Raw genomic sequence first — 20,578 nt, 5'->3', positions numbered from 1 at the left:
TTGTCCTTTACAAATAGTAGAAGATTACTTGATCTTTGAATTTGTGCTCAATTTTTATGATAGTCTATACCAACTATCGACCTAGTGGTAATATAATGATTCAGACAATATTTATTAAAATTATAAAATGAATTGTGAAACGGTTTATAATAGGTTGCAGTTTGGGTTCGGATTAGTGCGAATTCTACTACCCTCAGCCCAAACACAACTTATTAAGGTTCGGTCTAATTAATTTGGATTATAAGTTTATAACGGGCCGATGCGTGTAGTTTTTACGGTTCAAGTTGCAAATTGACTTTTTTTTTTTTTTTTAGGTAAATAGCAAATTGACAGCCATGAGAAGCCATAAAACGTAACGATTGAATTTCTGCGAAAGAGAAGATCCTCGAGGGATGTGACATACGTCCTTTATGTAGAGGGAAAGAAATTGCGAAAATAGACTTATAAAATTCCGCACTTTCCCGGGCAATTTAACCCAATAATACCTGAATTTTCACTTATTTTATTATTATTATTATTATTTTTTTTTTTTTTTGTGAAGAAGACCTCAACTTGACTTAGACGTAGTGAGTTATTTAATTGGAAGATGAAGTTTCGTAGAAGTTCACTGCTATGGCTTTTTCTGGGAAAATTGATCCAACGGTTATCAGACAAAATACCGAAAGCAGAGTAGGTCAATGGAGTGTCGTGAAGGTCTTAAAAGCCGATCTTTCCTGGAACTCGTCTTGAAGCTGCTCCTAAATTTGTGATTGAAAAAAAGAGTATGAGGACCGGGAATGGCAGACTAACTCTGCAACTCTGCAACTCTGCAACTTTGCTTCTGCTAATGTGAGTTAGGGTTTTGGATTTCACAAGAGAGATATGGCGGACGGAATCTTATTAGGTGCCGTTGCCGGAGAGGTGCTGCGAATGGTACTAGAGTGGAAGGATCAGGCTGTTAATTTCAAGGAAGACTTTCAACGACTCCATGCTACTCTCCAACATGTTGTTCCTCTGTTTGAAGAAGCGAGAATAATGGATTTAGAGTTGAATGATCATAAGCGGAAGTCGGTCGAGAAATTGAAGGGTAGGTTGGTTAAAGGACGAGATCTCGTCGTCAGGTGCTCCAGAGTCCGGTCTTGGGATATTTACAGCAAGATCCGTCTCTCCAGTAAGATAATCAAACTGGATGAAGCGATTCTCAGTTTCTGTCAGCGAGAGTTGCAGGTTGAAATCTGGCGTGACAACAAACAGCTTCTTCGTGATGTTCAACAGCTGGGGAAGAAGATGGACGGGTTGAGTCTTCTAAACGGACAAACTAATAGCAGCAAGGGCTTCGATTCGGGTTTGTGTGCTGTTCCCCAGCTCCCAGATCGTGTTGTTGGATTCGGTATAGCTCTGAGAGAATTAAAGACTGAACTGTTCAAAGAAAGCGTATCTGTGCTTGGGCTATGTGCTCCTGGAGGATGTGGGAAGTCGACACTAGCTGCCATGCTTTGCCGAGACAAAGAGGTTATAGGTAAGAAACGAACTCCATTATACTCTTCCCCCTTCTCCCCCTTCCTTTTTCTTTCCCGTCCTCTCTTTCTTCTTCTTCTTCTGATTGACTTGTTTGTTGCCTAATTTCTTCACTTCTGTTTGTTCATAAAAATGGAATGGGTTTAATGCCATCTCACAGGGTTAGAACACCTTTCCTACTTGCCCAGAGCAAACTCTGTTTTTTTTCATCTTAGCTATTGTCACAGACCACAAAAACTAGTCCTGTAAACTTGCAACACATTAAAATTCAAATGATGCTTTTCCTAACCTCCATAGTTAGCAATATTTTTTCCCTTGAGAACCAAACCCATCTTAGAAGTAGGAAACTCATGTACCTGGACTTTAAGTTAAAATTATCCATAGATCCCATCTCTATTTCCAATCCTTAAAAAGAAAATTTTGTTTTCTCAAACTGAACGTGACTGTCGAAACTGAATTGTCTCAGGACTCTCTTGTCTACCTTTTTCTCTGATTTAATTAATAGATTTGGCTAAATCTTTTGAACCTTCTTATGTTGTGTTTGCTACAGGCGAATTCAATGGTAATATATTCTTCCTGACTGTTTCAAGGACGGCGATGTCCACACCCACCTATGCCTTGGACATACTACTGAGATTACTGGAAGAGATTAGTGGTGGGGTGCCTCCGTCCGGCCTTAGTGAAGAAAATGCAATAAAGCAGTTTCATCACATTCTGGAGGAGAGAAGGCCAAAGCCACTCTTATTGGTTCTAGATGATGTCTGGGAAGAATCTATTATTGAAAAGTTTTTCTCCAGAACAGAAGGATATAAGTTGCTGGTCACGTCAAGAACAGCATTCAATGTATATAATTCTGAATATCATTCCAAATATCTTTTGAAGACGTTAAGCCAAGAAGATTCCGTGACACTCTTTAAGCAAACGGTATTTTCTCAATACAAGCAGTATGAGCCAGATGAGGATCTTCAGAACGAGGTGCTTTGTCTATCACCCAACATTGCAACCACATGCTTATATAATGCATCCTTATTTAGATTAATATCACCATATGCACACATAATTATACCTTTTCTAAAACTATAACAGACCAAATTCAAAATCTATACTTGACTTTCTGGTATTATTTAGAGTGTATTCTCACATGAAGTTATAAAAAGTAATTGACATTAGGCAATTTATGATCCTATTGTAGGAAATTAAAGAAGTAGATAAAAGTGATAAAGGAATAACTCACATATCCTTTGATGGTCAAATGAGATCCATCTCTTAGCCTTATGGAGAAGGATCCTTAAGAAGCTGAAAAGTTTTGATCACATATACTTCTATTAGTGTAGGCTAATTGGTCGGCAGCTTGTCTTATGGAATATAAAAAACATCAAGAACATTGATTTTAATGTTTATATGTCAAACCCCCAATAATTGGAAGAGCTACAGGTCGGACAAGGTTGGTCATTTAAAAGTACGCACAAATCAAACATTTGTGTGATAATACAAGTCTTTGCTAATATGAGTATGAATCTATGTCTACCATTGGAAAAAAGCTAAATGTTTAAGGTTAGGATTTCAATGGATTTGGAAATTTTGGAAACCTAGTTCAATTTTATCTTATAGATGCAGATTAGTTAAGGAAATTGAGCATTTCAACTCATTCAGCTAAATTATTATGCTATCGTTCTTCTAGTCTCTCCTAAACTATAACTAGTTCTACTTGTTGATATTAATATGCAGATAGTAAGGTGCTGCGATGGTTTCCCACTTGCTATAACGGTGATTGCCAAATCATTGTCCCAACAGCCTGCAGTGAGATGGAGGATCATGGCTAAGAAACTGTCAAATGGTTTCTCCATTCTTGATTATGATGAGAAATTAAGGAAATGTCTTTCAATGAGTTTGGATTCTTTGGATGATATAGTTCGAGAGTGCTTTCTGGACTTGGGTTCTTTTCCTGAGGACAAAAGGATCCCTGCCTCTGCTTTGCTTGATATTTGGTGTGAGCATGACGGACTAGAAGATGAAGATGAGGCCTTTGTCATTCTTCTTGAACTTGAATCTCGAAATCTTGTTAATTTGGTTGGAAGCAGGTATATGTATTTCTTTGATCTTTCTTATAAAAAATTAATTCCATTGCATGTATTTGTTGTAGTTGAGAAAGAAATAGTGAAGGATGAAATGGTATGTCAAAAGAGATAGAGGTTCTTTATTACTTATAAAAATGGGATATGGTTTACAAGTATGATATGCTTAGCTAGGGCAGGGTCACAGTATGGCGAGTATCCTTCGTCTCTACATCCACTGAATGTAGAAAGGTAACCCGTATCCTTGACACTCTCCCTAAAGTTGGTTTATAGATTTATGGCACAACTTGGATATGATAGGATGTAATGACTTAGATGTCAATCCCTTAGTCAAATTCATCAGCAAATTGGTCCTCTGAAGTTATGAGTGCAATACAGGTCGTGTCTTCTTCAGGTTTTTCTTTGGTGGAGTATCTGTTATCTCAATTTGGTTGGTTCTATGCTGATTTGGATTGTATTATATACTGACTGCATCCTCTTGTCATTGCTTTGTACTTGGCTTGTGCATTTGATGTGGATACTATGGATGGTTTCTTACTTTGCCATGTAACCAGATAACCTCATACATGGTAAAAAGTTTGAGGAAAACTCAAGTTTCGACCGGGTGAAAATGGGAAACTTAGGTGGAAACTTGGGAAATTTCGAGAAAATTGAGGACTTTTCCGTACAAGTTTCGACATCAAGTTTCGACAATTTCTAGAGAGTATTTGGGGTGGGATCATGTATTTAAGCTAATTAGAGTATAAAGAATACATTTGTTGTATTTTGCTAAAAAATCAATGTAGAGTATGTCATTCAATGTACATAACATCAATGTAGAGTTGTCGAAAAAGTACATTATAAACTTAACTATTTAAGCATATAACATTCAATATATAATTTCTAACTTCAAAATAGTTGACAATAAAAAGGAAAATACATCTTAGTGTTAAGAGAAGTGCCAAGAGTGGATTCATCTTGTGATCTGAGTAGTACTACGCCTGTAACATCCTCTCCTACAACCAACGAACATAGACATCCCATGACATTTTATGCCTATGGTTGTCAAGTTAATCGACAACTGTAACTTTATGAGTCTGGTCATCAATATGCTTAAGATAACCAACCTGAGGGAATACTCACTTTGGATAGGGAAGTCCTGATGAAGGGGGTATTTGTCGTGGTATTTGGGGAAACATGAAATAAACAAAAAAATTGAAAATTTGGGAAAGCTACAAAATTTACAAGAAAAAGTCCCAAGTTTTCACGAAATTTCTCAGGTTTCCACGAAATTTCCCAAGTTTCCACGAAATTTGAGAATTTTTTTTCCACATGAACCAGCTAGTCCAACTGGGTTGAACTAAGTTTTGATAGGTTTCGAGGTTTCGCGACGAAATTTCGACAGTTTCGATCAAACTGAGGACTTTTTTTCGGTCCTTATGAGTTTCATTTCGCATTTTCCAAAATGGGAAATTTCGGTGGAAATTTCGCAAGTTTTGATGGAATTTTGTTCTATGACCTCAGATAACCTCAACGGAATATGCAATATTTTTAGGTTGAATGTTGGTTATTAGCAGAGCTTGCCGAAGATTCCAACTTTAGATTAAGATTTTTTGAGAATAGGCTGCTTATTGTTAGGGTTGACTTTAAATGCCTCTGAATCCGGTTTGCATCCCCAAGATGAGCTATTTTAGTGTCATCTAGAGCTCAGCTTACGGCTCTCGTAGCATAGACTAACATCTGGTTATGGAGATATATCAGTCTTCCTACAATACATTGATATTGTTTCTTATCCTTGGATGAACTCCCTGACCCCTCAGTTGATTACTGGCTTCGATAGGTGGATCCACAAGCTTTGACCCAAGCATCACTGTCTCTTCAAGAAGGTTTAGGACGTACTTTCTTTGGAAAATAAAAATGCTAGATCAGGCAAACTCAATTCCGAGGAAATATCTGAGAGATCTTAAGTCCTTGGTTTCTAATTCTGCTGGTAAGTTGGTCTTTGGTAAGTGATCTTTGTATCATCATTGCTGGTTATAATTATTTTGACAACATTAGCTATTGGAGTAGCAATCTGACCCACCTTTTGTTTAGTAAACACGGTGTAATTAGCATGACTTTGTTTGTACTCAAACTTCTGTGTGGCTTTTGGAACCTGCCAAACCAAGCCTGAGAAGAGTGCTTGAGGCCATAGATGGAGTTTCACTGTCACTATACATTCCCAGTAATTGATGATGACTCAAAGCTAGGAGGAATGGTATGCTTAGTTAGGGTAGAGTCATGATAGGTTTGCATCCTTGTCCTCTACACACAATGGATCTAAACAGGTTATCCATTAACAGTTCTAATTGAAGCTGCTTCTTTCTTCTTCCGGGGGGGGGGGTGTCTACGTCTAAGTTGATGACCATGATGGCGTGCTGTTTCCAATTTTCTATTCTTATTTCTAATCCTATTCTCCGTAGCAAAGTTTTATTGGGTACACTGAGGTATTACCAGACTTAATAGAAACGAAAACAAATATCTTTGGATGATCCTGGTTTAGCTTGAGGGCATAGTCAAGCACTGCTTACTCTATTGAGTGTTTGTATTGACACTTAACTTCTTTTCCTGGTCAACAATGAAATTTCAATTCACCAGTGAATCATTTGTCTTTGTTAACAGTCTGCAATTAATTAAATCTCAACCCCAATAAATGATTTGAGCCCCATAAATGAACAGTTTTTCTTTACTAGTTAGGTACATTTGTAATCTACTAGTAATAATGCATGTGCACAAGCACGTGTGATGTGTTTCGAATATAATTTTTTATTTTTATATAATTTATTTTTTAATTTGTATGTTTTTTTAGTTTATTTTTAGATCAATTAATGATAATTATTATACTATTATATTATTATATTAATTAATATTGTGTTTAGGAGTTATAATTACAATTTTGGACATTAATCTTAAATGATTTAAAAATCAAATGAATTGAATAAGCATGGGTATATTGGGAAAGAGAAATGTAACCATGTAATTTGAGTTCATACTCAACTATTGATGATTATTATATTATTCTATTAATTAAAATGATGTTTATAAATTATAGTTGCAATTTTGGACATCTTTCTTAAATAATTTTAAGATATAATGAATTGAATAGGCAAGGGTATTTTGGAAAAGAGAAATATAACCATGTCCTTTGAGTTCATGCTCATTTAATGATAATTATTGTATTATTTTATTAATTAATATTGTGTTTATGAATGATAATTACAATTTTGGACATCTTTCTTAAATTACTTAAAGATCTAATGAATTGAATAGGCAAGGGTATTTTGGGAAAGAAAAATGTAGCCATGTCTTTTCAGTTTGTGTTTTTATAATATTAGTAATTAGTAATAGTAATGATAATGATAGTATGATAGTATTTCTTCATACAACGGATTCAACAGTGTTTGCAAGACCTGCTGTCTACTTGTGTTTTAATATCTATCTGTAAGCGGTGCATTCATTTTCACCAGGAAAATTGCGACAGAGATTGATGCTAGCTACAATGAGCTGTTCGTTACCCAGCATGATCTACTCAGAGACCTGGCTATTTATGAGAACCGGCAACAGCAGGGTAAAAGACTTGTCATAAACACAAGAGAAAGAGGCCTTCCTGAGAGCTGGAGAAATGAGGAGAATCTCTGTCTCAATGCCCATCTTGTTTCTCTGTGCACAGGTTTCCTTATATTCATTTGAACATGCTAATAAACTGTTGAATTGTTTCTTAAGTTCTTTTTGGTTTTTCTCTGCATCACAAGTGATAGCCTGAATCTTGTAGGTGAAATGTGTCCAGAAAGCTTGTCGCACTTATCTCACTTACAATTTCCCAAAGCTGAGGTGATGATTCTGAATTCCGCCATGAAAAACTATGAATTACCCCCATTTATGGAGAAGATGAGGAATCTGAAAGCTCTTATCATTGTAAAACGAGGACGTACTCATGCCAACCTAAGCAGTTTGATGACAATTCATGGGTTGGCTAATCTAAAGACGATCAGGTTAGAGAAAGTTTCGATTCCTTCCCTTCATGAATTCATAATGCCATTTACGAATTTGCAGAAGATATCTTTAGTTATGTGTGATTTTGGCCAAACTTTTTTTGGCCAAACTTTGATGAAGTGCACCGTCGACCCATCTCACGTGTTACCTAATCTTGTTGAGATCAACATTGATTACTGCCATTATCTGGTAGAATTGCCTCCATGGATCTGTGATATCATCAGTTTACAGACACTTAGCATTACTAACTGTGATAGCTTATCTGCATTACCTGAGAGAATTGGATGTATAACGGATTTAGAGTTGTTAAGGCTACATGCATGTACTGCATTACTTAAGTTACCAGACTCAATTAAAGAACTCCAGAAGCTGAGATTCCTTGATATATCGGATTGCTGCAACTTAAGAATGCTGCCTTACGTGCTGGGAGAGTTACGTTGTTTGAAGAAGCTTGACATGAGAGGCTGCATAGATCTGAGTGAACTACCCCCTTCAGCCATGAATCTTGTTCATTTGAAGGAGGTGATATGTGATGAAGACACAGCTAGGCTCTGGGGACCTCTATCATCTGGTCTGAAAATAACTGTACTTAAAAAGGACAACAACTTGGATTGGCTTGGGGTTGATGTTTGATTACTAACTTGACTGAGTTCTGTTGGGGGGAGCTGTAAATGCTTGCATGGAACATCTCAACCAAGAAGAGGGACAAATATGGCCTTGTACTGTATTTTTTTTGGATATTTTAGATTTTTATCTATTGTCTTTTGAATTCTGTCTATGTTCTGTAATTTGTTTTCATATACTTGGTTTGCTAAACAGAATATAAACTCTGTGACTATCTTCAGTTGTGTGAAAAAAAGGGTTTGATTCCCAACCACAGGTTAAAAGGCTGTATGCTTCCCTACTTAAAATGATCTGTGGAGGGTTTGATGTATGAGTTGGGATTTTCTACCCTAACAGGTAGAGTTTTTGTTCTCCTCACACTCATTTATTATACATTAAGAGAAAGGTTTACTTCTGAATTCTAGCAAGAAAAATTAGGGGTGAGTTTCCAATGAAAATGGCATGTTTTTAAGTTACCCAAAAAAAGAGAAACCAAAGTAGAGGTGAGTTTCCTGTGAAAATGATTTGTTTTTAAGTTACCCAAAAAAAAAGGAACCAAATTGGCTCATTTTTTTGGAAAATTTGTAGCTTTTATTATGGGTGTGGACTATTATATATTTCATCGACTGGTGACCAAGATATGTTGGTCACAACAAACTTAGCAATTCTTTTTATGGGGATAAATGGATTCATTTTCCTCCTGCTGCAATCGTTCTATAAAAATCTGCTTGCTAGTTACCACAAATAATAAAACAAATTATAAAATGTTAGGGTTTAAGAACATCATTTTAGGTGGCTTGGCTAATAGGGAAGGAGGCCTAGGAGATGCTCTATTTTAAGGGTGTATTTTATTTAAATTGTGTCCCTGGAAAGACTTTTAAACGCCATACGAAAAGTGGTAAGAAATTATATACAAAAAGGTAAGGAAATATGGAGTTGCTATTCCCCAAATGGAGAAGAGATTTTTCAACTTATATTTAATCTAAAAACAAAACTTTCTTTGGAAAATTTAAAAAATGCAAGAGCCCATATCTTCTCTCTCCTTCATCAAGCAGAATTTTGTTTTTAGATTGACCACAGTATCATCAGTAGATTGAAAATTTTTCTCCCAATCTAGGTAGAGAATCAATACTCAGAATCCCCCTCCTTCATTCAAGCAGAATTTTATTTTTAGATTGACCACGGTGTCCCAAAGATTGATTTTCTCCCAAATTTTCTCCCGCTTTTGTTGTGCCACATGCCTTAGCCATAATCGTTGGTTGTTTGTTTTTTTTTTTCTTTTTGGGTTGCCAACCCCGGTTTATAAACCGGTGTTCGACTCACGTCGCCACACCTGGCTGTGAGGGGTGAATCTCCCAGCGGGATTTTTTGCATCCACAAGGATTCGATACTGAAACCTTGCTTAAGCGGACCAAGCTGCTTACCACTTGGACCAACCCCCGTTGGTAAAGTTTGATTTTAAATTTTAAAAGATCAAAATAGCTTTATAATATTTTTATTTTCTCAACCAATTATTTGGCATATATGTGCATTGCTTTGGACAGCAAATGATGTTTTTTATGTGGGAGATGTATTGTGGATTTAAGACTAAAATTTGGGAATGTTTAGTGATCTAATCCTGATCATTGTTTATCATGGATCTACCAGAGTTACCAAATCTCCCTTTGTATGAGACAATTTAAATGAAACTCCTTAGGCTCTTGCTGAATTCGAATATACCCAAAAGAATTTCAAATATTCCCCATTTGCATCTGACCTTCTTGCCAATAGAGAGTTTTTTATTAGTTTTTTGTAATTGATTTATAATATTGCTTCTTGTTTTTCATGGAGACAATATATCAAACAGCTTACAGGTTAATTGCCAAGAATGAGAACTCAAACCCCTCATCATCTTTGGTTCAATCTATGGCATCTTTCCATTCTACTGAGACTTGATTGATCAAATCTCAAGGTGGATCACATTTCATCTAAGAAAATCCAAAAGAGATTTGTTTTCTTTCCTTGCACCTGCTTACCTAGTGGATTATTCAGTCTTCCTTCAACAAAGCTACACATAGAAAATCATATAAAAAGACCTCTCAGGTCTGGTGGTTAGCTCAAACTTTGAACACAGAACGCCATAAATCATATTCTCCTCAAAAGAACAGAGAAGTCAAGATGACATCCATTGGTTGACCCTCCTCATTTTGTTATTAAGATTAATGTTTATGGGTCTGCAATTAAGAAATACCACAATATTAATCAAGCTAGATATGGAGAACTTGGAAGAGCTCTCCAACTTGCTGTATATTCTTGGAAGAGCTCATAAACAAAAAAGAGAGATTATTCTTGGAAGATCAAACATTTGATGGAAGACACACAAACACTGCTTCAAGAGTTTGATTACATTGAATTCAAGACACACAGCACACTCTAAGAGAAGGAAACAGTGTTGCTGATCTACTTTCTTCACATGCACCATCATATCAAACTTGTATCCTTTGATCACTTTATTTTGATGTTGTAGGTTGTAAATACCCTCGTGGTTTTTCTTTTAAATAAATTCACCTTTCTACCAAGAAAAATATGGAACCAAAATTGTGGTATAACCATATAAATAGGAAATTTTTCGGGTGTTGAGCAATTAATGCACAACACTTGCAGCAAACAGTCGAGATCGAGAACTTGATTGTTCGTTTTTTAAAAGTGTGTTCCCACACTATTGAGAAACGGACAGTTGAGATCGAAATCTCAGTTGATATCGACCGTTCGGAGCACAGTGCAGTGCATTAATTGCACAACACTGAAGTTGAGTTCATATAAGTAGGTGAGTTGTGATGATGTGCTTTTAGACTTTCAAATTCTTTTACATTGTTTATTTTTTTAATGTCGCAACCTACCAAATAAAATGATAGAGGAGGGCTCTTGGCTCTTTCTCTCCACACCCCCGGGCCCACACTCTAGGTTTTCCTTTTCCATGAAATAGTTTATTTTTATTTTTTTAATGGAAATGGTTTACTATAAAAGTAAAGGCAAATTACATATAGGTCATATGTGTTTGCAATCAATTACATCTACTACTTCTAAAAAAATTAATTACAAATGCTACTCTATTATTAAGAATTGAAAAGCTTTGCTGAAGCATTAAGGAAGTATTTGTAATTGATTTTTTTTTTTAAGAACAGTAGATATAATTGATTGCAAACATAGAGTATCTATATATAATTTGTCATAAAACAAACTTAATGTCCAAAGCCCAACATATATAATTTTTTTCTTTTTAGTACAAATAATATTTTAATAAAAAAATCAGTTCATTCCACATAAAAGATCCTTATCTTTTATTAAAAAAATATTGCTTGTTGTGTTCACATCTTTTGAATGAATCAAGATGGAACCTTGACTGATCAAATCAAAATCTGTCTACAATAAGAGATCTCTGAAAGGGGGTCAACTTGAGTGGTTGGACACCTATCTTTAAAGAGTAAGTCGATAATAAACAACAATTCTAACCCAAAATTAGAGTGCAAGAAGTTCTAAAGAAAGTTGTCAATAGAGTAGGAGAGGCCGAGAAGGGTTTATATATATTAATCTAATTGTTACGAGGCATCAAATGGTGGGTTGAACTTCAATGTAGTACTGAGTAGCGTATGACCATAATCTCCCCGAGTGGTTGAGGTCAAAATCTCTACCACTCATTTTACATTTTTTTTTTTATTACAAGTAAATATTACTTTCGACCATCCGTTCTATTCGGACCAAATGCAGCTCAGTGTTGCGCATTAAGTGCATGGCACAGACTTCCACTCACATTGATAAATTGGTTTCTTCCTATAGAAGTTTCAATTCAAACATATTGACTCCTAATATCATGTGACGAATTACAAATATAAATGATACATGGCTAGAGAACGATGTCTTACACATAATAAATATTTAATTAAATTTATAAATATATAAAATGTTACAAAAGAAATGTAAGACTTGTAATGAACAAATTGACTGTTTGTTATTTTTTATAACCCTCAAAATCTTATACATAATTTTTACCCAAAAAAATATTTATATATGAAAATATAAGTCTTCTTTTTCTGGTATGAAAATGATATAATCTTTAACTAACTTTCCTTGAAGCTTCCTTCTTTTACCAATCAATATTTTTTGGTGTATCCATTTGTTTCCAAAAGAAAACAAAAAGCAAAGATTCTGCTTTATATTATTAAAGTGAAGGATAGTGATGTGGATAAGGACTACGAACCACTTAGTCTGAAGACCCATGAAGTCCTTTGTTTTTCTTATTCAACAATTCTTTTCCTGCAAGAGAACTTATCATGTTGTGCAGCAATTTGCTAGTGGGTGTATAAAATGCATGTATGTAGGTTGAATGGCTGAGGTCTTTCAGTTCATTAGGGGTTCAATGGTAATTTTTTGTGATCATGTAATCGAATGCAAAAACTATAGCGTGTGGATCATTTTCTACGACGGCTTTACAACCACAAACTATGTGGGGTCTACAAGTAAAAAGTAATAAAAAATATATATTTTTTTAAATCATCACCACAATCTTGTGCGTCTCCCTGTAATTTGTGTTCAATAGCCATTGGAAAGCACAAAGTGTTCCCCGATGGCTATTGAGGGAAATGATCCAAACTCAGAATTGTATACCTAGTTAGCATTCTTTTATGGAGCCTTTGCTATTGAAAATATAATATCATTGGCAACCCATATAAAGCAAATAAAACAAAACAAGAAATACTAAGAACATGAACTTATCTGTTTGAAATGGCATCGAATGGTCTCTTTGTCGAAAAACATAATACACACATCCTTATAATAATAATGGACAGAGCTGAGATGTGATGTGGGCATTTTCTTTAAGATGTTTAAAAGTCCCAATTGAATCTGGGTGATGGTGAATTTTCACCTCTAAAATCAAGCAACTCTTTCATCGTTGTTGTGCACTCTAAAATGTAATGTAGCTAAATATCCAAAAGTTATATCGACCAATTTGGTTTTAACGATATGGTCAAAAGAAAAACAACGTTTTCAAACACATAAGAAAAACAATGTTTTCTTCCCTTAAGACTTGTTTGTTTGCAATTCAAATTAATCTTATAAAATACACTTATTGGCTATTTAGGTGTCTATTCATTGATGTTGTTTTATTTGCCATTAGCTAATTAAGGAGGTCTACATATCATTCTAAGGGAGTTTGTTTGATTACTTAATTCCATTGATAGCTTGATTAAGTTTGATTTTGAATGTAAATTTATAGAATCAACATATATAGAATCCTAGTTTATTTGGTATCCTAGTGTTGGCTAGTTAAGGTTGCCCAAGAGGTTATCTTCTTTCCTTTTCATACATTTCAAGAGATTTTGCTTGAAGAAGTAACATCGTTTTTCATCTTAAAGACAAAACGTTTGTCATCAAACATGGCCATACTTTTTTTTCCTCTTCACACGCAGTGGAGAATGACACAAGAAATCACTAATTAAAGTCAATAATTGTGTTCGGCAAGGTTTTTTTTGTCTCATGTATTGTTGTTTTATTTAAAGAAAAATCAGTTTTTCTTTCTTTCATGATGTGTAGTGTAGTAGTACGGCAACATAGATTTTTCCAACACCACCATGACCGTTGCCTTTGGTCCTTGCCTCTAACATGATATTTAATATAATGCCTTTGTTACCACTCAACTCATGTAAATTATTTCTAAAAACCCATCTTTTTCTCTCTCTTTCTTTTTATTCCCTTTTTGTTTTCCCTTTTTGTGAATTTCCCTATTTTTGGTCACACTACAATAGGATAATTCATTTGATTGTATTCAAGAATACCAAATTCTGGTGGTTACTTCTTTACTGATTTTTATAAATGGAGTTTCGTCTTTTGATTTTTAATTTAATGAAGGCAAAGTGGGCATTACATATTCAAAGGGGGCAATAAAAAATTGGAGGAGGTAGGGTTTTATAGTACTAAAATCAAAGTACAAGGTGCCCTATTTAATATAATGCCTTTGTTACCACTCAACTCATGTAAATTATTTCTACAATCTTTTCTCTTTTCTTTTTTGACACTACAATAGGATAATTCATTTGATTGTATTCAAGAATACCAAATTCTGGTGTTACTTCTTTACTTTAATGGAGTTTTCTCTTCTCAGAAAAAAAAAAATGGAGGAGGTAGGGTATACCCAAGGTGCGACATCTCGGCGAGATTTTGCCTTTTGCCGATTGTAAAAACCAGTGAATCGGCAAAATTTCGGTGAGATTTCACCGACATATCCAGTGAATTTTGTGCAAAATGTTTTGAAAAAAAAATGAAGATAATAAGACAAATATTATCACTCATTTATTATTTTGCCATGTGTGCGGCCAGAAAGGCTAAATGTCAAGTCAGTTTTTTTTCATTCCTCATTCCATAAATTTCAAGAAAATTTGAAGGCTAGAGCGTTGGTATTCCTCTACTTCGATCATGCAGTAGGAAACCCATGTCCCAAATTCTTCTTCTTCTTCAACTTGTTTTGCTATCGGGAAGACTTTAGCTCTCAATTCCCTGTCTTCAAGGCTTGTTTTTCATTTTGCCTTTGATGGTTCTCAATCCTTTGGGGTACTCAGGCTGCAGCATTAGACAACACTTCGCCGACTATTTGCAACGGTTTCTGAGTTTATTGGAGGTTGTTAAAGACTTGGGAGACAAGTGACTTCTACACCTTCTTCTTCATCTGCGACGGCTTCCTATAGTTGCAGGCACCTGTTGTCTTTCTGAGACATCTCCAATAGTGCAAAGATGGAGCCGTCACAAAGGATCGAGTAGAGGACTAGAGGCAGAGGAGAACTGAATTCGAAGATTCCGGCAAGTCTCCGACTAGTTTTAAGATTCAGTGAAGTTTTGCTTGAATCTCGCCTACAATTTGCTAGTTCTTCAAAAAATCACGTATTTTCAGATGACATATGGCACATATCGGTTTCGGTTATAAAAAAAAAAAAAAAATTCCAAATGCCGAAACGACCAAAATTCACCTAGATGCATTTGTTTTCCCATGGGTATTAGTCTGAAAATAATATCTTATATAAACACAAATAAACGAATAACAAATAAGTCGTTGTAGTATAGTGGTAAGTATTCCCGCCTGTCACGCGGGTGACCCGGGTTCGATCCCCGGCAACGGCGTAATGTTTTTGGTTTTACCTAAATATAAGCACTCAAACTCGTAATGCTTTTGGGTTTATTTAAATACGCACTCAAACGCCAGTGGGGCCCAGGCATTGACTTTAAAAGTGGACTCTTCGTTGACGACTGAAATGACCGTCTTACCCCAGGCTTTCCCCATCCACAGAATATAGTCTGTAAGCATTGCTAGTTCACTCTTGGCTTCCTCTCGTCCACACGGCCCACGGCGATGGCTGTAAATGATTTTTTCGCCGGAGAGATCGCAACAGAGCTTCTGAAACAACTGATAAGCATATGTAAGAAGGGTATTTACTGCAAAAACAGCGCAGAAAACTTGAGGAAGGACATCGAAGAAGTGCTTCCCATCATCGAAGAGATCAAGTATTCCGGAGTTGAATTGCCCCAGTTACGTCAGGCCCAACTCGACCGATTCTCTGCATTTCTTCGCCAGGGCTTGGAACTTACCACCAAGGTCTTGGCATCTAGCCGATGGAACGTCTACAAGAACCTACAACTAGCGAGGAAGATGGAGAAGCTCGAGAAGAACGTGTCCAGGTTTTTGGCTGGGCCAATTCAAGCTCATATATTGGCTGATGTTCATCATTCTAGGTTCGAATCCATCGAGAGGTTTGATCGCCTCGAGAAGCGGATTGAGAACCTCAGGTTGGGAACTATTGATGACGGCTGGTTGAAGGAGGAGGTGGAGTGGGTTGGAAGAGACCAGGAGATATTTGGGTTACCTGGTGTAGATTTGGGGATTGGAATGGCTATGGGGAAGAAGAAAGTTAAGGAGATGATTATGGGCGTGCAGGATTCCAGGGTCGTTGGGATTTGTGGGATTGGCGGAAGTGGTAAGACAACTTTAGCCAGAGAAATTTGCTGTGACAACCAAGTTCGGAGTAAGTGATTCTTTTCTTTGTGCTTTCTCTCAGTGATTGTTTCTAGGATTCTGATTCTGTTTTTTAATCAGCTTTACTGAATTACATATCTAAGACTGATCAATTCTATACAAGGAGCTCAAATTCTACTACCTTGCAATTTTTGACTCTGGTCATCGTCTTCTCTAGGTTATTTCAAGGACAGGGTATTTTTCGAAACAGTCTCCCAATCTCCAAACGTTGAGCTTTTGAAGCTAAAACTGTTGAAGCAGATAACGGGTAACGAGAACTATGGCACTAATATGACGATTCCCCAGTGGGATCTTCAATTCAGCTCGAGGTTCAGTGTTAAAGCCCTTATTGTTCTTGATGATGTGTGGTCACTCTCGGTTCTGGATCAACTAATTTTCAAAATACCGGGGTGTAAAACCATCGTAGTTTCAAGATTCAAGTACCCTACCGTGGTCGAGAGCACCTACGATCTGGAATTGCTCACAGAACATGAAGCTATGTCGCTCTTCTGTCACTCTGCTTTCAGACAAAAGACCATACCTTATACCGCTGACAAGAAAATGGTGGAGCAGGTATTCGTTCAAATGCACTAGTCACTTCTTCCTTTCATTTTCTACTTCTTTTTTTCCTGGTAAAACCTTTCATTTTCTACTTGAAAGTTAAGATGAAGTGTAAAATTCAAAGCTCATAGCTTTAATGGAAAACAGATTGTGGAGGAGTGTGGACGACTCCCGTTGGCCTTGAAAGTTATAGGAGCTTCATTAAGAGACCAGCCTCAACTGCTTTGGACAAGTGCCAAGAACAGACTATCACGAGGGGAACCCCTCTGCGAGTCCCATGAGGTTCATTTGCTTAATCGGATGGCATTGACCGTTGAGCACCTGTCAGAAAAGGTCAGGGAATGCTTCCTGGACTTGGGTTCCTTCCCAGAGGATAAGAGGATTCCTCTTGACCTGCTCATCAATATGTGGGTTGAGATTCATGATCTTGATGAACAAGAAGCCTTTGCTATAGTCATTGAGCTTTCCAATAAGAGTCTCCTCACCTTAGTCAAAGAGGCAAGGTATGAAATTTGAGTTTACTGTAAATCTAATTGGAGAATAGTTGCAGACTGACAGGCCACCTTCCTTTGAATTGGTTTTGTAACAATCCTGTGTGTTGCCTCTGTTGTTATTCACTTGGTAACAGAGCTGGAGATATTTGTAGCAGTTACCATGAGATCTCTGTTACCCAGCATGATGTATTGAGAGACTTGGCACTTCATTTCAGCAATCGTGGGAATGTGAACAGTAGAAGACGGTTACTCATGCCAAGAAGAGAGGACAGACTCCCCAAGGAATGGGAGAGGAATATGAACAAACCATTTGATGCTCAACTTGTTTCGGTACATACAGGTATTGCCCCTTTTGCTGCATTACTATTTGAAATGAAGCCCAAATTAGAATAACAAAAAAAGGAGACCAAGTAATCTATCTCTTAAATCCACACAATAATTGTTTTTCCTTGTTTCCACAATAGGCGAGATGAGGGAATCAGATTGGTTCTATATGGACTTCCCTAAGACGGAAGTTCTCATTCTGAATTTCTCCTCAGATGAGTACTTCTTACCTCCATTCATAGAGAGAATGCCAAATCTCAGGGCCTTGATACTGATTAACAATGGTACGATGAACACAGTCCTGTGCAATTTGTCAGTGTTTATCTCTATGAAGAACTTGAGGAGCCTCTGGATGGAAAAAGTTACTGTTCCTCCTCTGCTCAAGTCGAACTTTCCCCTTTATAATTTGCGTAAAGTTTCCGTGATCCTCTGCAAGATTAATGATGGGTTCAATGGATCTGCAAAAGATCTTTCATACGTGTTCCCTCAACTATCTGAACTCACAATGGACCATTGTGTTGATCTGATGGAGTTCCCTTCGAGCATCTGCAGAATTCGTTCGCTGAAAAGCCTCAGTATCACTAACTGTCATGGACTTCAGCAGTTGCCTGACGAGCTGGGAATGCTGAATTCCCTACTAGTACTGAGGCTTTATGCATGTCCGGCTCTAAAGAAGCTTCCTGCCGGCGTCTGTGAGTTAGATAGGTTAATTTATCTTGACATCTCTCAGTGTGTGAACCTGAGAAGCCTCCCTGATGGAATTGGAAGGTTGACTCGGTTGGAGAAGATCGATATGAGGGAATGCTTGCAGATCAGGAATTTGCCCAAGTCTCTGGTATCATTGCGGTCTCTGTGTCGTGTAATCTGCGATGAGGACTCTGCTTGGTTATGGAAAGAGATGATAAAAATGCCAGATGTTCAGGTGCAGGTACCGAAGGAATCCTTCAGTCTTGAATGGCTTGCAGAGTAGGAACAACCACATTACTGTAAGTGATTATGTAACTGAAATGAAGGGGAGTGCTGTGATTCTGCTCCCCTCATTTCAGTTCTCTGGCTTCAATGTGCTATTTGGAAACTGTTTAAAACCCAGTTTATGTACAATGTTCTTGTGTCTATGCTTTTGATATATCATTGTTTCTGGTTGCTGTTCTCCGCTTTTGATGTCTCATCTTTGATTATCTATATCTGACCATGACCAGGAACAATCCAAACATGCTTTGGAAATAAATCCCAGGCAGGTCAAGATAGAAAACTGTGTCACCTTCAATTTATAGAGCACTTTCGGCATTTTATAATCTTTCATTCTTATGTTATTCCATACAAGATAAGAAAAAACCATGCCCCCATGGGAATGGCAAACGAAAGCGTTTTCCAGGTCATATTTACCCAGTTCACAATTACAGCTTGAAATGATACCAGTAGTGCATGTTTCTTAATCATATACTTGGACCCATTACTCTAATTAAACTACAATGGTGAAGACCATGCTTTACTCCTGAAGAAGAACAACTACTCGATCTTCTTCTCTTTATCTTCAGCAATCTTGTTCTCCTCTTTATCTTCAGCAATCTTGTTCTTCGCTTTATCTTCAGCAATCTTGTTCTTCGCTTTATCTTCAGCAAACTTGTGTTCTGACTCTGTCTTTCTGTGGAGCTTGTCTCCTACTGTTCTGTACAATCTTCTCCCACGCATCTTCATGCTATTGCTGAATTCCCTTAGATTTTCCTCGTATGTCGAAAGAAGGTAAGGAACAGTCAAGCCTATCAATACACCTGCAATTCGGAAAATATTTCAAGATCTATTAAACCCTAGTCCAATTCAGAATTTTAAGAGGATTTCGAAATTAATAAGCATCTTAGGTGTTACCACAATATAAGAAAGAAAGGAAGCTTAAAGCGCCAGCGACCCTGGAGAGCAACCACAGGCCTGCAACTGTTCCAACTAGGACCAACCAGTTATCCTCTGCACCAACCCGTAACATCCACCTAGTCGCTTCTTCTGCAGATACCCGTATGGTGTTCTGGGAAGCCATCGCAGATTCCTCTGAAACTTCGCACGTAGACAACGCCGGCATCTCTCTGAGATAGAGCAAAGGTGGGCTTAGAATGATTTGAAAATGAAAAAAGGAACAAAAGGTGAAGAATACAAATTGGAACACTAAATTCTTCGTTGATTAATTACTTGTGGAAGAGTCTGGCCAGGTTTCCCCATAGAAATCCAAAAGTAACAAAGAACATGGCGGCCCAACATACTACTGGAATGAAGTTGAATCCATAGACTTCCAGCATTACCCAAGCAGCTGTTGAAATAACGAGGACTAATGCGCTCAGCTTCTTTTTCTCCCATAGGCATATATCTTTTATTAAATCTGCAATCAACCAAGAACACAACAAAGAATCACTAGCTGAAGGAAGGTGAAACTGCCCATATAATGGAATATGATTATATACTAGTAGAGCTTACTGAGGGATTCTTGACGTGGGGTTGAAGCAGTGTTAGCAGAATCATCATCAGTGAGCTGTGGAGCTGTGCTCATCTCAGTTTCAGTTTCAGCAAAAGCCATTGAATTGATTGCAAGAAGAAGAGATACTGAAGCTTTAAGCAGAAAAGGAAAGAAGGATCTTATATCTGCGATGCTTCATTGAAGAGCAACCGGTGCTGGTATGGTTTCTCTGTTTGCTGACACAACCAAAAACAGGAGACGTGTCAGTGAGGTAGTATACATGGCACAATTCTGAGCTTGAAGCTACAGAGTTGGCTCTTGTCCTCTTGACATGTATCTTACAATCATGGATAAATCTTAAGTCTATCGTTTTTAATGTGTTTCTAGAGTTCCAAGAGGATAGTTGACTCCTTATCTTACCTTGTCCTGTCGGTTTTGTTTTTCTTTCCTTGTTAACCAATTGGTCCTCTTGGTTGAGTTTTCAAAATTTTGATCGTCATCGGGTTCTTAAAAAAAAAAACCAATACATTCT

At 37.0% G+C, this 20,578-nt stretch overlaps 3 protein-coding genes and 1 non-coding gene across 4 annotated transcripts; 3 read left to right on the top strand and 1 right to left on the bottom strand.

Moving 5' to 3' along the window:
- The first annotated feature begins 627 nt into the window (after positions 1 to 627).
- On the top strand, positions 628 to 8,847 carry LOC149014909 (putative disease resistance protein At5g66900). Its single transcript, XM_089154939.1, has 5 exons — positions 628 to 1,498; positions 2,048 to 2,472; positions 3,226 to 3,578; positions 7,058 to 7,260; positions 7,363 to 8,847. The coding sequence occupies exons 1-5, from the start codon at positions 862 to 864 to the stop codon at positions 8,214 to 8,216; spliced, it is 2,472 nt and encodes an 823-aa protein (XP_089011065.1). The 5' UTR covers positions 628 to 861; the 3' UTR covers positions 8,217 to 8,847.
- A 6,416-nt stretch (positions 8,848 to 15,263) lies between these two features.
- On the top strand, positions 15,264 to 15,335 carry TRNAD-GUC (transfer RNA aspartic acid (anticodon GUC)). The gene has a single exon. It is a non-coding gene; the product is annotated as a tRNA-Asp (tRNA).
- A 190-nt stretch (positions 15,336 to 15,525) lies between these two features.
- LOC149014907 (putative disease resistance protein At5g04720) lies at positions 15,526 to 18,753 on the top strand. Its single transcript, XM_089156972.1, has 5 exons — positions 15,526 to 16,234; positions 16,403 to 16,797; positions 16,933 to 17,288; positions 17,414 to 17,619; positions 17,744 to 18,753. Exons 1-5 carry the CDS (start codon positions 15,565 to 15,567, stop codon positions 18,571 to 18,573), a joined length of 2,457 nt encoding a protein of 818 aa, XP_089013098.1. The 5' UTR covers positions 15,526 to 15,564; the 3' UTR covers positions 18,574 to 18,753.
- A 359-nt stretch (positions 18,754 to 19,112) lies between these two features.
- RTNLB13 (Reticulan like protein B13) lies at positions 19,113 to 20,166 on the bottom strand. Its single transcript, XM_089155376.1, has 4 exons — positions 20,067 to 20,166; positions 19,785 to 19,971; positions 19,470 to 19,681; positions 19,113 to 19,375 (listed from the first exon to the last, which is right to left on the bottom strand). The coding sequence occupies exons 1-4, from the start codon at positions 20,164 to 20,166 to the stop codon at positions 19,113 to 19,115; spliced, it is 762 nt and encodes a 253-aa protein (XP_089011502.1).
- Between the last annotated feature and the right edge of the window lie 412 nt (positions 20,167 to 20,578).

This window comes from Hakea prostrata, chromosome 5, assembly GCF_041222555.1.
Source record: "Hakea prostrata isolate BN-2017 chromosome 5, UWA_Hpros_2, whole genome shotgun sequence".
NCBI lineage: Eukaryota > Viridiplantae > Streptophyta > Magnoliopsida > Proteales > Proteaceae > Hakea > Hakea prostrata.
Note: the sequence above shows the minus strand (reverse complement) of the source record. Positions and strands in the feature narration are given on the sequence as shown.